At 44.7% G+C, this 18955-nt stretch overlaps 1 protein-coding gene across 4 annotated transcripts in view; it reads left to right on the top strand.

The window, feature by feature from the left end:
• The window catches only part of jcada (junctional cadherin 5 associated a), a 258299-nt gene that overhangs the window by 135933 nt on the left and 103411 nt on the right, over positions 1-18955 (top strand). For all 4 annotated transcript variants that reach the window (XM_078537786.1, XM_078537793.1, XM_078537800.1 and 1 more), the window contains one exon: positions 18527-18902. In XM_078537786.1, the coding sequence (XP_078393912.1) occupies positions 18589-18902 (314 nt within the window). In that variant the 5' untranslated portion in view covers positions 18527-18588. The remainder of the gene's footprint in view (positions 1-18526; positions 18903-18955) is intronic.

Here is an 18955-nt window from a genome sequence, read left to right as displayed (position 1 = left end):
CTCACCACAGGATTCCTAGCTTCTGACCTACTCTTGTAACCACAGTATTTATGTGGCTGGTCCAGTTCAGTTTCTGGTCAATGGTAAATCCCAAGATGTTGATACTGTGGGATTCTCCCTTGTTGGAGATGGTCATTTCCTGGCACTTGTGTGGAACGAATGTTACTTGCCACTTTTTTGTCCAAACCTGAATGGTGTCCAGGTCTTATTGCATATGGACATGGACTGCTTTTGTATCTGAGGAATCATGAATGGTACTGAGCATTGTGCAATCATCAGCAAACATCCCCACTTCTGACCTTATGACTGACCGTATGATTCTGAGCTTATCACCGATGAAGCAACTGAAAATGGATGGGTCTGGGACACTACCCTGCAGAACTCCTGTAGCATTGTCCTGGGACTGAGGTGATTGACTTTCAACAACCACCTTCCTTTGTATTAGGAATGGCTTCAACCAGTGGAGAGTTTTCCCTCTTTGAGTATTGATGAGAAAAGAGACATGCTGTTGAAGCTTTTCGTATTGCACTCATCAGGACAGGTTTTCAAGAATACCAAATCTCAAATGGAACAATTTATACTGCATGAGAAGAAAGTGCTGATTGGTAGGCAAGTGGACTCTGATTGGTAGAGGAGTTTCCATGGGGAATGCACCAGGGAACAGTTAACTGCCAAGCTTTTGTTTAAATTCAAACTAGGCAGGTCAACTCTAATCAAGGCATGGCCATGGGGAATGAACCAGGGAATGGCTGTCCCCCAAGCTTTTATTTACTTGATAAAGGTGGAATGCATGCACATGTTCTTTCTGTTTGCAAAGGACTGGGCCCTGTATGTGAATATATGTAGCTTCTAGCATGCATAAGTGAGCCACAATGTGAGCCTAACTGATAATCTTAAATTGGTTGTCAATTAATCATTAGCACAATCAGGATTGTTTAGTAAGTGTTGTTCAATCGCAGAATCATATCTAATGTTGGACACTATGTTCTGAGATTTTCAAGCGTGTGCTGGTTGCGTGTGGTCAGTACTTTGCCTGTTGCGAACAGCCGAAGGGACATCCTATTGATGCGATCCCCCAGTTGTTGGGAAGTAGGGTTTATGTACCTGGTGTCACACTGGCACTGACATTCATATAACCACATTATCCATTTGTTTGATAGGTAGAACCTCATTTTGGCTTGACAACAGCCATCTCTTTTTTCAGCAATACTCAATAACAAATGACCATTTGATTCCCATTGACTCCAGTTTTGCTGCAGCTCTTTGATGTTCAGCCAAATGCTGCCTTGATATCAAGGTTGCTCACTGTCACTTCACCTCTGGAGTTCAGTTCTTTTTTCCATGTTTGGGCCAAGGCTGGAATGAGGTCAGAAGCTGAATGGGCCCAGCAGAACCCAAACTGGGCATCAGTGAGCAGGTTATTGCTGATTAAGTGCCGCTGATACCTCTGTCAACGACACCTTCCACCACTTTCCTGATAATCAAGAGTAGACTGAGGAATGGTAATTGGCCAGATTGGATTTGACCTGCTTTTTGTGGACAGGGCATACCTGGGTAATTCCTCACATTGCCGGGTAGATGCCAATGTTGTAACTGTACTGGAATAGCTTGGCAAGGGGCACAGCTAGTTCTGTAGAACAAGTCTTCAGTACTACTGCCGGAATATTGTCAGGGCCCATAATCTTTGCAGTAGTCAGTGCCTTCAGCCATTTCTTGATATCACATGGAGTGAATCAAACTGGCTGAGAACTGGCATCTATAATACTGTGGACCCCAGGAAAAGACCAAGATGAATCATCCACTCGGCACTTCTGGCCGAAGACAGTTACAAATGCTTCGGCCTTGTCTTTTGCACTGATGTGCTGGGCTCCTCCATCATTGAGGATGGGGATAGTTGTGGAGCTTCCTCCTCCAGTTAGTTGTTTAATTGTCCACCACCAATCATGACTGATGTGGCAGGACTGCAGAGCTTAGGCCTGATCCATTGGTTATGGGATCATTTAGCCCTGTCTGTTGGGATGTTGCTTATGCTGTTTGGCATGCAAATAGCCCTATGTTAAATCTTCAACCGGTGACATCTCATTTTTATGATGCTGCTCCTGACATAGCCTCCTGCATGCTTCATTGAGCCAGGGCTGATCCCCTGATGGTAACGGTAGAGTGGGGGGTATGCCAGGCCGTGGGGTTACACATTGTGGTTGAATATAATTCTCCATCTGCTGTTTTGTTCAAAATCTATGCCATTCAGCATGGTGGCAGTACCACACTACATGATGGAGGGTGTAAAGGCGAGTCCTGTCTCCACAAGGACTGTGCAGTGATCACTCTTACTTATACTGTATGGCAGATGCATCTGTGACAGGTAGATTGGTGAGGATGAGGTTGAGTGGCTGGTTCCCTCATCACCTGGCACAGACCCAGTCTAGCAGCTGTGTCCTTTGGGACTCAGCCAGCTCAGTCAGTAGTGGGGCTCCAAGGTCACTCTTGCTGATGGACATTGAAGTCCCCCACCCAGAGTATATTCTGTGTGCACGGCACCCTCAACATTTCCTCCAATCGGTGTTAAACATGGAGGAGTACTGGTTCATTTGCTGAGGGGGAGCGGTACGTGCTAATCAGCAGGAGGTTTCCGTGCCCACATTTGACCTGATGCAAAGAGACTTCAAAGGGCCAGAGTCAATGTTGAAAACTCCAAGGGCAACTCCCTTTCCACTGTATAGGCACTGCCACAGTGCCGCCATTTCTGCTAGGTCTGTCCTGACAGTGAGAGAGGACATACCCAGGGAAGGTGATGGAGGAGAAAAGTTACCTGGAAACTTTGCTCCAGGAGGCAGTCACACCCCACAGGTTAGATCATTCGAATTTGGCCTGTGATCAGGGACATGAGGGTGTGACTGCAGGTGAGGCAGGTATGGGAACCCAGGGGGTAGCATTCGAGGAGTCTCAGCCCCTGCAGTTGTCCAACATTTACGGGGTTCTTGCAAGCTGTGTGGACGAGAGCATGCAAGCTGACCATGACGCAGTGGTACAGGGAGTCATTGAAATGGGGGAGGAAATAGGAACGTAGTAGTGATAGGGGACAGTATAATTAGGGAGATAGATACGGTTCTCTGCAGCCATGAGCGTGAATCCCAAAGGCCGTGTTGCCTGCCTGGTTAAGGATATCTCCTCAGGGCTGGAGAGGAACTTGGAGGGGAGGGATCCAGTTGATGTCATCCACATTGGTACCAATAACATTGATAGGACTAGAAAGGAGGTTCTGCTGAAAGAATTTGAACAGTTAGGAGCTAAATTAAAAAGCAGAAGCTCCAAGGTAATAAACGCGGGATTAGTACCTGAACCACAGGCAAACTGGCATAGGGTAAATAAATTCAAAGAGTTAAATGCGTGGCTCAAAGATTGGTGTGGGAGGAGTGGGTTTCAGTTCATGGGGCACTGGCATCAGTACTGAGGTAGAAGGGAGCTGTTCCGGCAGGATGGGCTTCACTTGCTGGGACCAGTGTCTTGGCGAATCAAATAACTAGGGCTGTAGCAAGGGCTTTAAACTAAATAGAGGGGGGGAGGGTTCTGGAGGGGGGATAAGTAGGTTTACAAAGCAAAAGGATATGGCAGCATTGCAGAGCAACTACTTAGGTCATGAAACCCAGAGTGTGACAGGAAGGGACAGAGTGTACAAACATTAAAAAAATAGCAGCAAATGGGGTCAAAGGGGGGAAAAATGATAAAAAGGCAAAATTAATGGTTTTTTACTTAAATGCACATAGTATTCAGAACAAAATAAATAAATTAACGGCACAAATAGAGGTTAATAGGTATGATCTTACAAGGAGATCATTGCTGGAAAATAATTATTCAGGGGTATGTGATTTTTGGCAAGGACAGGCAGGAAGGAAAGGGTGGTGAGGTATCTTTGTTAGTACGAGATGGAATAAGTACGATAGCAAGAAATGATTTTGGATCAGAAGATGTGGAATCCATATGGGTGGAGGTAAGAAATAACAAGGGGAAGAAGGCACTGGTTGCAGTAGTCTATAGGCCCCTTAAGAGTAGCTATGCTATTGTATAGAGAATGAACCAGGAGATAATGAGGGCATGTAAAAAAGGCAGTATATTAATCATGGGTGACTTTAATCTTCATGTAGATTAGAAAAATAAAATTGGCAGAGGTAGCCATGAGCAAGAATTCATAGAGTGTATTCAGGACTGTTTCCAGGAACTAGATGTTGTGGATCCAACCAGGGGTCAGGCTATTTTGGATCTGGTAATGTGTAATGAGGCAGGTTTAATAAATGATCTCAGAGTAAAAGATCCCCTAGGAAACACTGACCATAACATTGTGGAATTTAGCATTCAGTTTGAGAGTGAGAAACTTAGTTTGGAAACATCTGTGCCAAACTTAAATAAGGGTAATCACAAAGGAATGAGAACAGAGTTGGCTGGAGTGGACTGAGCAAGGAGTTTTGCAGAAAAGACAGTTGATGAACAATGGCAGATGTTTAAGGAAATAGTTCAAGACTCACAACAAAGATATATCCCAGTGAGGAAGAAGGATTGTAGGAAGCGGATAACGAACCATGGTTAAACAAGGAAGTTCAGGCTAGTATCAAAGTAAAAGAGAAAATATACAATGCGGCTAAGATTAGTGGTAAGTCAGAGGATTGGGAAAGTTTTAAAAACCGACAGAAGATGACCAAAAAATAATGAAGAGAGAAAATAAACTTTGAGGGTAAACTAGCAAATAATATAAAAATGGACAGTAAGAGCTTCTTTAAATATATAAAAAGGAAGAGAGAGGCCAAAGTGAACATAGGCCCCTTAGAGGATGAGGCTGGGAAATAATAATGGGGAACCAGGAAAGGGCAGAGGAGTTGAATAATACTTTGCATCTTAACGGTAGACATTACTAATAGCATACCAAAAATAATAAATAATCATGGGGCAAAAGGTGGGGAGGAAATAAATACAATAACTATCACTGGAGCAAAAATACTTAGACCACACCTAGAATACTGTGAACAGTTTTGGTCCCCTTACCTAAGAAAAGATTACTGGCATTGGAGCCAGTCCAGAGAAGGTTCACTAGGTTGATCCTGGGTATGGAGGGATTTTCTCATGAGGATAGATTAGGTTGGGCCTGTACTCATTGGAATTTAGAAGAATGAGAGGTGACCTTATTGAAACATATAAGATTCTTAGAAGGCTTGACAGGGTAGATGCTGAGAGGTTGTTTCCCCTTGTGGGAGGGTCTAGGATCAGAGGGCTAACCTCAGAGTAAGGGGGCAGCCATTTAAAACAGAGATAGGAAGGAGTTACTTCTCTCAGGGGGTAGTCAATCTGTGGAGTTCTTTATTGCAGAGGACTGTAGAGGCTGGGTCATTAAGTATATTCAAGGCTGAGATAGACAGATTGTTAATCAGTAAGGGAATCAAGGGTTTTGGGAAAAAGACAGGAAAGTGGAGTTGAGGATTATCAGATCAGCCATAATCTCATGGAATGGCAGAGCAGACTCAATGGGCCGAGTGGCCTACTTCTGCTCCTTCATCTTATGGTCTTATGGTCTTGTACAATATGATTCCATAAGTATAACTAAGTCAGGCTCTTGCTTGACCAGTCTGTGGGTGAGCTTTCCAAATTTTGGCACAAGCCCCCAGATGTTAGTAAGGAAGACTTTGATGGGGCTGGGTATGCCATTGTTGTTTCCCGTGCCTAGGTTGATGCCAGGGGCCCCACCAAGTTTCATTCATTTTTGACTTTGTAATGGGTTGTTACAACTGAATGACTTGTCAGGGCATTTAAAATTCAACCACATTGCTGTATGTCTGGAGTCACATGTAGTGCAGACTAGGTAAGAATGGCAGATTAACTCCCCTAAAGGTATTAGTGAACCAGATGCATTTTTAAGACAATCGACAATAGTTTCATGGTCACCATTACTGAGAGTAGCTTTTTTTTAATTGCAGATTTATTAGTTGAATTTAAATTCCACCAGCTGCCATAGTGGGATTTGAACCTGTTTCTCCAGAGTATTAGCCTGGGCCTCTGCATTATGAGTCCAGTGGCATTACCACTACACCACCACATCCCCTCAATGTTTTTACTGTGGTGATTAATTTTGAGCTCTGCCCTGCAAAGCTAAGTTGACCATTACATTGAGCAGCATTGTGCAAGTGTTGAGATGCATTAGAGTACTTTTTCCAATTAGGAAAGGTGCTACTATGCATTCAAAACTGAAGAAAACAGTGCCATAGTGGTGATTCAAATACCCTTTTAAATTGAAAAAACCTTTAGCAGCTTTCACTTACAGAATAAAAAGCAGTCACCTCCTCCTGGACTGTATCAATTGACAGGTCATCTGGTGTATCTTAGGAAACCCCATAGCCAATTGTTTTTGCAATTTCAATAGCCTCCATTGTTTCCATTTGGAAAGGTTTATTTTGATAGCTAGCGTCATTATGAATGATTGATTGAGTTTCAAAAGCTACAGACTGACTGATCTCAGCAGGGGGTGCTATGTGAACAGTTTGATTGACAGTTTTAAGAGGTTTTTAAAGGATGATCTGTCTTTGATGTTACTGAATGGAAGTTGTTTGCTTTTAGAACAGATTGACCACGTGGGGGAATTTAATTTTTTTGGAATTGGTTCTTTGGTAGAGAGTTTGTTTTCAGTATGATGTGTATGAGTGAGAGCTCTAGTAGCTTGTTAGAAGTTAACTTTTTTCATGTCCATTTCAAAGACATGCTCATAGTGGATACTGGATGAGTGGCTATAGAAGATACATGGGGCAGGGGTGGCATGGAGAGGGCAAGGAGAATGCATGGTGCATTAGGGGGAATGGAGGGGCAATGGCGGATATGGAAGCCATCAAGGACATACGGGAGATATGATGGGACATGGAGGGCATCTGGGATGAGTGGGAGTGAGGGTTTGAGGGCCTGACGTTCATTATAACAATTGGGCTGATGTCCCAATATACAGAGGCAGGAATTCCAGCCCACTGGTGAAAAGCATTGATTCATTTAAGGAGAAGCTAGGGAAAAAGGAATATAGGATTAGATAAAGTAAGGTGGGAAGAGGCTCATGTGCAGCATAAGTGCTGGTATAAACAAGTTACCTACTTCTGTGCTATAAATTCTATGTAATTCTGTGTATAATTTATCACTGGTAGTATCCAGGTGTATAAGGACGCCTCCAGCAATACAGACTCAACAAAAACATCCATCCCAGTGGAACTGTATTGCAGGAAATAAAAGCAGCTGGATCCTCATTCAGCTGAGAGCACAATTCCAATTCATTATTTACTTTATAAGATCCCAAGATAGATAAAAATGAAAAAGGACATTTGGTTCATTTTCCTCATCTATTCAGGAAACTCTGTGGCCTAGAAATTGGACTGCGCCTTCATTACCGTACCTTGGAGTCCAGTCAATGCTGGAGCAGGGCACCCTCACTTCATGCCCCTTTATTAGGCTTGTTCGTAAATGTTTGGTTTTAAAATGTTTTGCCCACAATGTTGTTGGAAGTGCGAGCTGATAATGGCAGAGCATGGGAAACAGGGCGTCTGGGGTGCTGGAGAACAGTGTGGGTATCTCCATAACCAATGAGTTTAAAGGGTCGAGAAATATACAGAGGATGGATTAAGAAGGAAATGTAAATTAGAATGGGTGAATTCAACATCAAAATAAGTGCAGAAGGAGTAATAGGGGAAAAGGAAGTTTGGATTCAGGGAGAAAAAGAGAAACAGAAAGAAAAAATTTTTTTTTAATTAACTTTTAAAATTTGACATTATTAAAATCTCCAAAAGCAATTTGCAACCTGAAGAAATGAGACTGCACATTTATTTCCTTTCGGGCCAGAGAGATTAATTGGCAATCATTAATAATTATCACATCGTTAAGAGATCACTTACATGATTAGTTACCAGATTTGACTTTCTGTGGTGAGTTTAATGGACATTAATGTGCAAATGTGACAACTTTATAAAATCTGAACCAGGTAACTTGTTGCTCCCAAATGCCTAAAATTATTCTAAATTGAACTACTTACTTTAAGTTTGGACACACCTAACCACAAACAGTTGTTCCCTGCAAGCAGATGAGAGACAAAATGTAACAAATTCCCCATTATAATGCCAAATGCTGAATGTGTGGTGCCAAAACCACAGCAACAAATGTTTTTGCTTTGTCCATCACTTCAGGGGGAGATAGTTAACCACATGAGGGAGAAAGGAAAACAAGGATATTTTGATGGTTAGATAAAGACGGCTGGGAGGAGGCTCATGTGGAGCATGAACCCAGCATGAACCCATTGTGTTGAATGACCTGTTCCTGTGCTTCAAATGCTATGTAACTTATCAGATCCCTGATTGAATTCTAGATACCGGGTATTAATGACATTTACTGGTCCAAGAGAGAAGAAAGAAAGATTTTTGTACACCACCTTTCAAGACATAGGGATGTCCCAAAGTACTTTGCAGCCAATAATGTACTTTTGAATTGTAGTCACTATTGTAATGTAAGAACCATGAGAATCAAATTTCACACAACAAATTCCCACAAACAGCAGTGCAAAAAAAATGGCCAAGTAGTCTGCTTCAGTGATGTTGGTTGAGAGGGCATGAGGGAGAACTTCTTTAAATAGCACCATAAAATCTTTTACATGCCCCTGAGAGGGCATGGTATGGTTGGAGAGATGTTGGAGAGAAAGTATTCCCTCATCATTGCACTGGAATGTCAGTGCAGATTATGAGCACAAGGCTCAAGAACCCACAAACTCCTAACTCCAAAGGTGAGAGTGGTATCACTGAGCCACGGTTGACACCTTAAGATAGGGAAATGTGAAGAATTAGGTCAGGTATGTTTTCTTCTGTGTGTCAAGTGAGAGTATGTTTGGAGGGCGATGGGTTTTATTGCTATATTGCACTGCGACTACCTTACCTGACACTGCTCCTGCCATAAAAACTTCGGGCAGGATTTTTGCCTCATCAGGGCGGGCGTGGCAGGCGGGCCCGGGAGTGGCTGCGAAAATGACCACTGTCAGCGATCGGGCCAATTAACGGCCAGCCAGCGTGAAGCGCGCTGAAAACACTCAGCACTGCTGTGATGAGGCCGGGAGGAGGGCGAGCATGGAAGTCAGCGCATGTGTACAGATACGCTCAGTGAAAGCTCCCTGAAGGCACAGGGCAGCCTCAGGGTGCTAACGAATTTTAACATTAAAAATAACGAATTGAAAACTAAGGAAAACATGTCACCTCATGTAACTCTGCCACTGGTCAAAAGCTCATCCCACCCGTGGTTGAGGTTTCACAAAAATGCAAAGGCTGCTTGGCCTATTCGCCTGCCCGCCAAGTGTAAGATTGGACGGGCAGGGAAAAATTCCATTTAATTAAATAATTAATGGGCTTAATAGCCCTCTTAATTGTCGGCGGGCGCGCTGCGGACGCTCACCCAACGTCATCGCGTACTGTTTTAATCCCATTCGGGTCAGGTGCACACCTGCCCAACGAGGGAAAAATTCTGCCCGTGGAAAATATAGCACATTTATTGTGCAGAAAGAGGCCATTCAGCCCATCATGTCTGTGCCAGCCGAAAAAAGTGACTCAGCCTAATCGCACTTTCTGGCTTGGATTTTCTGTGCCCCTTGGCGTTGGGCATGTTCGATGGCGTGAGCGGACAATATGGCACAATCAGTTTCACATCGACGTGAAACCAGTTTGCAATCGTCCGCTCAGCCTGCCATTTCCCGCCATCGGACGTCAGGAACCTTATTGTAATGCATCAGCATATCAATAGAACGCTATCCTGCCAGACTCATCCACCCCTGCTGGATCGTCCGCCCATATCAGTGGGAAAACACGCCAACATGTTTCAAAACAGCACATAAGTGACATGCACCTGGCGGGCTGCACTTCGCTCAGGACTTCAGGCTTTGTTTGCCTACCCTGCTTCAGGCAGCACTTGCAGTCATCAGCGCCAGGCTTCACAGACAGCACCACATCACCTTTAGGGGTGGCTCACAGGCAGGTCTCTACCTATCAGATCAGCCATATGTGAGTGGCTTTTCAATGGCTGCAGGGCTAGGGCTTGCTTGGGGAAGGGGGAAAAGTGGCGGCAGGCAAGGGAAGAGGCTGTAGGGTGAGTTGTACTGGGGAAGGAGGGGGGAATCCAGGCACATGTTGATCTGTGCAAGTGGCCTCAAGAAGTGAGGGCTGAGGAGGAAGTCTCCAGAGGAGATGAGGCCAGATGGACATGTGAGGGTCTGTGTGTGAGAATGGGTAGTGATGTCCCTTGAGCTGGCAGTGAGTGAGATGACAGTGAATGTGTGATGGGCTTGAGTGTGTGAGTTTAGAGTGATGAGATAGTTGCCTTACCCTGGCTGCACAGATGAGACCATTCATCTTCTGCCTGCATTGGATGGCCAACCTCTTCTGCGCAGCATTGGCACTGACCACTGCTGCCACCGCCTGCCATGCTGGATTGGTGATACCGCTGCCCATCCTGTGGCCAGAGCAGAGGTAGAGGACATCGCGATGGGCCTCCACAGTGTCCAAATGGTATTCCAGTGACACGTCATTAAACCTGGGAGCTGCAGTCTTTTTGTCTTTCGTGGACATCTTCCCTGCAGTGGTCGTGGGTTGGTTGAGATATGTGCACGTGGCAGCACTCTAAATATGGCGTGATGAAGCAGCGAGGTGATGGCGTGGCGGGCGAATGAGAGCCCGCCCACCATGGAAACGATGTGTTTCCCAGGAATGCATAAGGAATGCGACAGGTTTGGGACAATACGGCGTGAAAACCCGCCTTCTCGGCCAGCTACCACTCTTAGTGCAAATCTAGGACGATTCCGCCCTCTATTTCTTGGTCCGCTCTTTAGGTTATGGCTCTTTAAGCGCATATTTAACCATGTTTTCAATGCGATGAAGATTTCTGTCTTGACCACCTATTCAGGCAGTGAGTTGCAGAACGCCACCAACCACTGGGTGAAAAAAAATTCTCCTCAAGTCCCCTATAATCCTTCTACAAATTACTATAAATCAATGCTTCCAGGTTATTGGCCTCTCTGTTAACAGAAATAACTCCTTACTGTTGCTCAATTTTATACACTTCAGTTAAATCTCCCCTCAGCCTCCATGTCTCCAAAGAAAAAAAACCCAACCTATCCATTCTTTCCTCATAATTAAAATTCTCTATTCCTAGAAAACCCCCTTAAATTTCCTCTGTACTGTCTCTAGTGCAATCACATCCTTCCTGTCATACGGTGACCAGCACTACAGCTGTACGCAGTACTCTTGCTGCAGTCTAACTAGTCTTTATACAGATAAAAGCAAAATACTGTGGATGCTGGAAATCTGAAATAAAAACAGAAGATGCTAGAAAATCTCAGCAGGTCTGACAGCATTTGTGGCAAGAGAAACAGAGTTAACATTTCAAGTTGTATGATTTTTCCTCAGAGCTGAAGAAGGGTCATACAGACTTGAAATGTTAACTCTGTTTCTCTCTTCACAGATGCTGTCAGACCGGCTGAGTTTTTCCAGCATTTTCTGTTTTTATAGTCTTTATACAGTTCTGACATAAGATTCACGCTCTTATATTGGCCAATAAATAACCACCTTATCTACCTATCCTGCTACCTTCAGGGGAATGTGGACATGCACTCCAAGGTCCCTCTATTCCTTTACATTTCTCACTATCCTCCTATTTTTTGTGTACATCCTTGCCTTTTTTGTCCTTCCCAAATGCAGTACAGTAAAGTCCCGCTGTTCTCGAAGGTTAAGTTCCTGCAAAACATCTCAAACGGCGAAATCACAAACAATGAACCTGCTTTTCCATGGGGCTGAATTAGATAGGTTCCAGCCAGGCGAGGGGAGCATTGGTTTGGGCAGCTACTCGACTCGAAATTGTGGCTCAGTACCTATATCCAACGGACAGGGGAGCCTCTGGGCAATACATCGGTGAAGATTTCAAAATGAATGCAGCCATTATTGCAGCGGGATTCGGATATTTCCCCTTGTTCCCCTTCATTCGGGCTGCACTTCAGTTGCGACCATCCCGGTCTCTGCTCCGTTATGGCTGTTGTCTCCGTGGGGAAAGAAGAGAGAGGGAGAAGAAACCGCGGATGAGCGAACATTGCTCACGCGATGCGCGATTCTGTGTACAAAGTTCAAAGCTCGGGTAAGTGGAAACGTGAACCAGGAAGTTGCAAACGGCGGGACTTTACTGTACATAACATTTCTCTGATTGAATTACATTTGACACTTTTGCCTACCTGATGAATTCATTGATATCTTCCTGCAGTCTATGGCTTTCTTCCTCACTAACAACTACACAGCCAATTTTCGTATCATCTGCAAACTTCTCAATCATGCACCCTACATTTAAATTTAAATCATTAATGTATACCACTAAAACTAGGGATGGGCAACAAGCGAGAATCTAACCCTCGCCCCTTGACGTTCAATGGCATTACCATTGCTGAATTCCCCCACTATCAACATCCTGGAGGTTACCATTGATCAGAAACTGAACTGGGCTAGCCATATAAATACTGTGGTTACAAGAGCAGGTCAGAGGCTAGGAATCCTATGGCGAGTTACTCACCTCCTGACTCCCCAAAGCCTGTCCACCATCTACAAGGCACAAGTCAGGAGTATGATGGAATACTCCCGGCTTGCCTGGATGAGTTCTGCTCCCACAACACTCAAGAAGCTTGACATCATCCAGGAAAAAGCAGCCCACTTGATTGATACCACATCCACAAACATTCACTCCCTCCACCACCGACGCACAGTGGCAGCAGTGTGTACCATCTACAAGATACACTGCAGGAATTCACCAAGGCTCCTCAGGCAACACCTTCCAAACTCACGACTGCTACCATCTAGAAGGATGGGAACACCACCATTTGGAAGTTCCTCTCCAAGCCACTCACCATCCTGACTTGGAAATATATCGTCATTCTTTCAATGTTGCTGGGTCAAAATCCTGGAACTCCCTCCCTAACAGCACAGTGGGTGTACCTACTGCAGTGGTTTAAGAAAGCAGCTCAACACTACCTTCTCAAGGGCAATTGGGGATGGGCAATAAATGCTGGCCTAGCCAGTGGTGTCCACATGCTGTAAATGAATTAAAAAAAACAAGGGGCCTAGTATTGAGCCTTGCAGAACCCCAATGAAAATGGCTCTCAGTCACAAAAATACCCATTGACCATCACCCTTTACTTCCTGCCACTGAGCCGATTTTGGATCTATCTTAGCACTTTCCCTTGGATCCCAAGGCTTTTTACTTTTGTGACCCCTCTGTCAAAGGCCTTGACAAAGACCTTGTGAAAATCCATAAAGTCTGCTCCAAACCTCCTTGTTACCTCCTCTCAAAAAATTCCATCAAGTTAACCAGATGTAACTTTCCCTTAAAATATCTATGCTGACTGCCCTTCATTAATTCATGCCTCTCTAAATAACGATACTGTCAGAATTGTTCTAACAACTTGCCACCACTGAGGCTAGGCTGACTGACCTGTAATTACTCCGACTATCTCTTCCTCCCTTTTAAACAATGGTGCAATGTTAGAAACACTTTCGTCCTCCAGTACCATGCCTGTGGCCAGGGAGGATTAGAAAATGATGGCCAAAGCCTCCGCTATTTTACCCTTGCTTCTCTTAGCAGCCTAGGCTACATTTCATCCAAGTTTGATTGTTTATCCACTTTGAAGGATGCTAACCACCTTAATATTTCCTCCCTCACTATGTTTATCCCAATCAAATCCTGCTCCTTAGCTACAAAGCCTTCTTTGTCCCCCACTTAATTGTGTGAAAACATGCAACAAGATGCTGAATTTTCGCTTCAAGGACAGGAAAAAGGAGCCGGGACAGTTTCCAGGACCCAAACCCACCCCCGGGGGAATGAGTCACCTCATTGGGATTTTGATTGAGGCTTCCCCTCAATTGCTGCCTAATTAAGAGCAGTAGGTAGGCTTTTGAAGCTGGAGGGCCAATCAGGCCTTTCAGCTCGAGAGGAGCAACAAGCTGCAGTAAAGGCTGTGTGAATGTGTTTGTGTGTGAGAGAGTGTGTGTGTGTGTGTGTGTGGGGGGGGGTGGGGGGGATGGGATAGGGCCATGTGGGGGATGGGATAGTTCCTCTGCAAGGTGACCTTTGGTTGCACCCACACCCAGGCAGGCAGGGAGGGCTTGTAGGTCTGCCTGGAGCGCTGGCACCCAGGCCTACCTCAGGGTGCCTATATTTAGGCACCTTAACTACCACCCTGTCACTTCGCTAGATTGGAGGCTGACTGGAAAATCCCTGGCGGCCTCCTTTCAGTGCCCTTAACACACTCTTAACAAGCCTAATTGACTAATTAGCTCATGGGGTCAGGTAGCTCTTTCATTCCAGAGCTGACCTAAGTAAAAATGGCCTGTACCGGGAACCGGTCGGGTAAACATCACATCAGCCGGTGCCAGTATTTTTGGGCCCTGTCTGCCTCTATTCCCGACCTCGCAGGCCCAAAAATTCAGCCTAATGTATTCATTGGGCAGAACTTTGCGTCCAGCGGGTGGGCGGGCTCCCGACCCAGGCGAGAATGAAGTAGCGTGCGATGACATCGGGCGAGCGTCTTTCAGTCAGTGGGCGCACGCGAGAGGCGGCAGCACGCCTGCCGACAATTCAGAGGCCTATTAAAGCCCTTAAGCAATTAATTAATTTGTATTTTTCGCTGCCCACTCAACCGTTCGGTTGGCGGGCAGGCGAATAGGCCAGGCGGCCTTTGCATTTTTTACAAAACCTCATCCACGGGCAGGATGAGGTTTCCAACGGTTACTAAAAAAAAAATGTTTTAATCTCATTTTTTACATGTCCCTCTTCATGTGACTGAGTCACATGTGGGGACATGTTTTTATCATTTGTAAAATGTTTATTTTTGTATTTAAAATTCTTCATCTCTCTGAGGCAGCTCGTGCCTTCAGGGAGCGTTCAGTGTGCGCCCCTGCGCCCCCTGTGCATGCATAGACTTCAGCACTCACACCTTGCCCGTCCCCACCCCGGCAGCGCTGAGGCTCACACTGACTGGCCATTAATTGGCGGAGCCCGATCACGGGTTGCGGTCTGTCTTGCGGCCGTCCCCAGGTACGCTCTTCGCACCCACCCGATGAGGGGAAAATCCCGCCCTTTTAGAACCATGCTAACATTTTTCACTTTCAAATGCAACCTGTACTGCCATATCTGTCAATGCAACACATCTGACACTGCTACTGCCATACCTGACACTGCTATTGCCACATCTGGCACTGCTGCCATATCTGACACTGCTACTACTATATCTGACAATACTACTGCCATATCTGACACTGCTACTACTATATCTGACAATACTACTGCCATACCTGACACTGCTATTGCCACATCTGGCACTGCTGCCATATCTGACACTGCTACTGCTAATGTTAGGAAATAGAGATAGTTTAAGTTATATTGGTATTTGTGGGTGTTATGAATGAGCTTTAGTTTTAATATTTAAGTTTGATTTGTATCTCTGTATCTATGTGTTAAGAAGAGGTCGAGTTGAGTTTCAGTTTCACTTTAAAAGGTGCCTGCATTTCTAATGAGAGTTTTAGGACTGTTGCAGCTAATTTCAACAAACAAGAGTAGTGAAACTGAGCTGTGCCTCACCACAGGGATCCAGAGAGGCAGGTCCCTCCCACAGACACACACAGAAGAAGCTAGAAACAGCAGTTTGACTTGGAAGCTGTTTGAGTTCAATTGGTTTTAAAGACAGCTGCCAGGCAGAAGCAGCCTAGAAGGGGCAGAAAGCCAGTCCCAAGCTAAAGCTGGTTGAAAGTAGCTGCCAGAGAGAGACAGGAGCAAAGGGACAGAGAGGAGGTTCCAAGCTAAAGAAGAAAGTCCCCAAATCCAGGGGAGTGGAACAGGAGAAATTCCCAAGAAGATCGTCTAGTGAAAGGAAGGACAGGAACCTGGAAGTGAAAGTAAAAAGCAGAGAGAAAGGATCCAAGCTTCAAGCTTAAAGAGATAAAGGCTTGTGAGAAGCCAGAAGGTCCAAAGAGATGACTAAAGTTCTGTGACTCTTTGCTATGGGCATGTGAGGCAATGATGTACTGTTGATTGCTGAGTCAGTGAGATAGAGTGCGTGGAAGACAGCTTGAATGCATGTGGTGACCCAGGGAAGAGGAACATCAGAAGGAGGGTTCAAAACCCTGGAGGTGACCCCTTTTGGAAGGTGATAGAGAGAAAGCATCGGTATGGGAGAAGATTCCAAAGCGAGCTCTTGGAAAGTGGAGATTGGAAACCCACGTGTGAAAGACAGAGTTCAGTGAGACTGGTTGGCTCATGGTGTGACAAATGTCTGGGGGGAGTTGAGGAGAGATCCATATCATCTATCTGGGGTGGCTTCTGCCGCTTGGTTTCAGAGTGTGGTGTGTCTGACCACAGGTTGCCTATTGTACATCAACTATGCACTTACTGTGGACATTAAAGTATAAGATAGCTTTTGTAGCTTGTGTTATCCTTACAAATCTGTATATATCTGTAAAGATATAGTCGTGGGTGAAGGTGTATTGTAATATAGTTCATCTTTCCTTGTTTAATAAATGTTTTATGCTTTTGTTAAAAGTTCATTAGCTGACTCTGGTGACTCTGTTCAGTAGCCCCTCTCCACGTATCTAAACAAACAAATAAAAGTTAGGATCAATCAAGGTGAGTTCCACCCTGGGATCAGACTTGTCCTCAGCTGGGGAGCATAACACTGGCACTGCTACCATACCTGACACTGCTACTGCCATATCTGGCACTGCTACCATACCTGACACTGCTACTGCCATATCTGGCATTGCTACCATACCTGATGTTGCCACTGCCATATCCGGCACTGCTACCATATCTGGCACTGCTACTGCCATATCTGGCATTTACTGCCGTATCTGGCACTGCTACCATATCTGACACTGCTATTGCCATATCTGGCACTGCTACCATATCTGGTACTTACTGCCATATCCGGCACTGCTGCTGCCATATCTGGTACTGCTACCATACCTGATGTTGCTACTGCCATATTTGGCATTGCTACCATATCCAGTACTGCTACTGCCATATCTGGCACTGCTGCTTCCAAATCTGGCACTGCTACCATACCTGATGCTGCCACTGCCATATCTGGTACTGCTACCATATCTGGCACTGCTACCATATCCGGCACTGCTACTGCCATATCTGGCACTGCTTTCATACCTGACACTGCTGCTGCCATTTCCGGCACTGCTACCATATCTGGCACTGCTACTGCCATATCTGGCGCTGCTTTCATACCTGACACTGCTATTGCCATATCTGGTACTACTACCATATCTGGCACTGCTACTGCCATATTTTACACCATTAGGTTTTGTTCCTCACTTACAAAAGCCCAAAGATAAGGGTGTTCCAAAAATCCTGAGCCCTGAAAATGTTACATTTTTGTTACGTCAGTGAAAGGAAAACAAAGAAAATAGTTCTGCATTTTACCCCTTGTGAAGGCAGCAGATCCCCTTCCGTATTATCAGTAATATTTGTTAATGTTTGTGTTAGTACTACAAGCTTTATTTAGAGATTGTTTGCATGTCTTAAAAAAAATAAAATTCAGGTATCTATGGACATTATTTAACAGGTACAGCAAATAAGAAAGGGCAAGCTATTAAAACTTAAATCCCATTGAACTGCTTCATTTTTATCACTGCTCCAACAGAACTGGGTCACTTATATTACCCAGAGGCAACAGATCACTCAGAATATTGTCAAACTCTTGTAAAACCATCCTTGGCAGAACTGCAGGAGTCCCACCTTTTTCACACTCCCAGAGATTATTTTTCTATATACACCAGATTTGATCAAAAATATGCAGATGGCAGGTAATCTGTATATCCTTACACTACCTCCTCAAAGTAACATTAGTAACAAACCACTTTTGCAATGGAAAGCAGCATTCGGTCTCATTGGGCATTTTAGTGGCAGTGTCGATCAGTTTATTGTACCTATAGATCTTGATTAATAGTTCCAATGTTAAACACTGATAAAATATAAAAGCTACATTGATACTTCTTAACAAGTGTCTTAGTGTAGAGATTGTAGGAGCTCTCGCCCATGGAATTTAGTTTTTTTTAACTTGCAGTCTTTGGAGAACACTAATGAGTTTCCCCCTTTTGAAACGCCTATTAAGACCTAAAAGCTGTTGTCAAAACGCAAGGCTCCAATGCCAACAGACTGAGTCAGCAGCTCTCTACAGCTGCCTTCTGGCTAAAAAGCAGAGAAATATTATCTGGGGAGAAATGGTACAAAAATATTTATAGTGTGTTTCTGAGTGTGTGCAGTTCAGCATTACAAATTGGTTTGTCAAACCAGAGAATACAAGGGCAAGGATATGAACGGAGTAAAACTGAAGCTTAGTAGTATCAGCATTCGGTTTATTAACCTGTGAATCTTTATGGAAAATATAATTAGCAATCGTCTCTGGAGTTACATTCTGCTTCTCCTTTTATTTTAATACATACAGTGATGGCTTCTGCAGCATGGCTTTGTCCCAGTGCAACCTGCTGTGACTGAAGCATTAGCAAAATGTTCAGTGTGGAGGACCTCCTGATTTCTCATGGCTATCAACCCCCAAAGAAAAGTTCAAAAGACAAGCCCCCATCCTCCGATGAGAACACCTACACCAGCTGCCATTGTGAAGTCAGGGAGAACGAGTCCAGCCACGGAACAGTGAATGGATACGAGACCGACACCGGGGCCTACCCTACCAGCAGGCAGGCACGAGTGGAGGACTACTACAGTGACAGTGAGGGCAGGGAAAGGAGTGCGAGAAGACAGGCTGGTGTTGGCTGCTGTGCTGATCTGCAGGATTTGCCCACGTTTGCTGCAAAGGAAGCAGGGTGAGTTAACCAGCTGTTGCAAAATAAAAAGACTTTGCAGCAGATTGCTGAAC

Source organism: Cetorhinus maximus, chromosome 3, assembly GCF_964194155.1.
Source record: "Cetorhinus maximus chromosome 3, sCetMax3.hap1.1, whole genome shotgun sequence".
Lineage (NCBI taxonomy): Eukaryota > Metazoa > Chordata > Chondrichthyes > Lamniformes > Cetorhinidae > Cetorhinus > Cetorhinus maximus.
The sequence above is the reverse complement of the archived record's forward strand: the minus strand, read 5'-3'. Positions and strand labels throughout refer to the sequence as shown.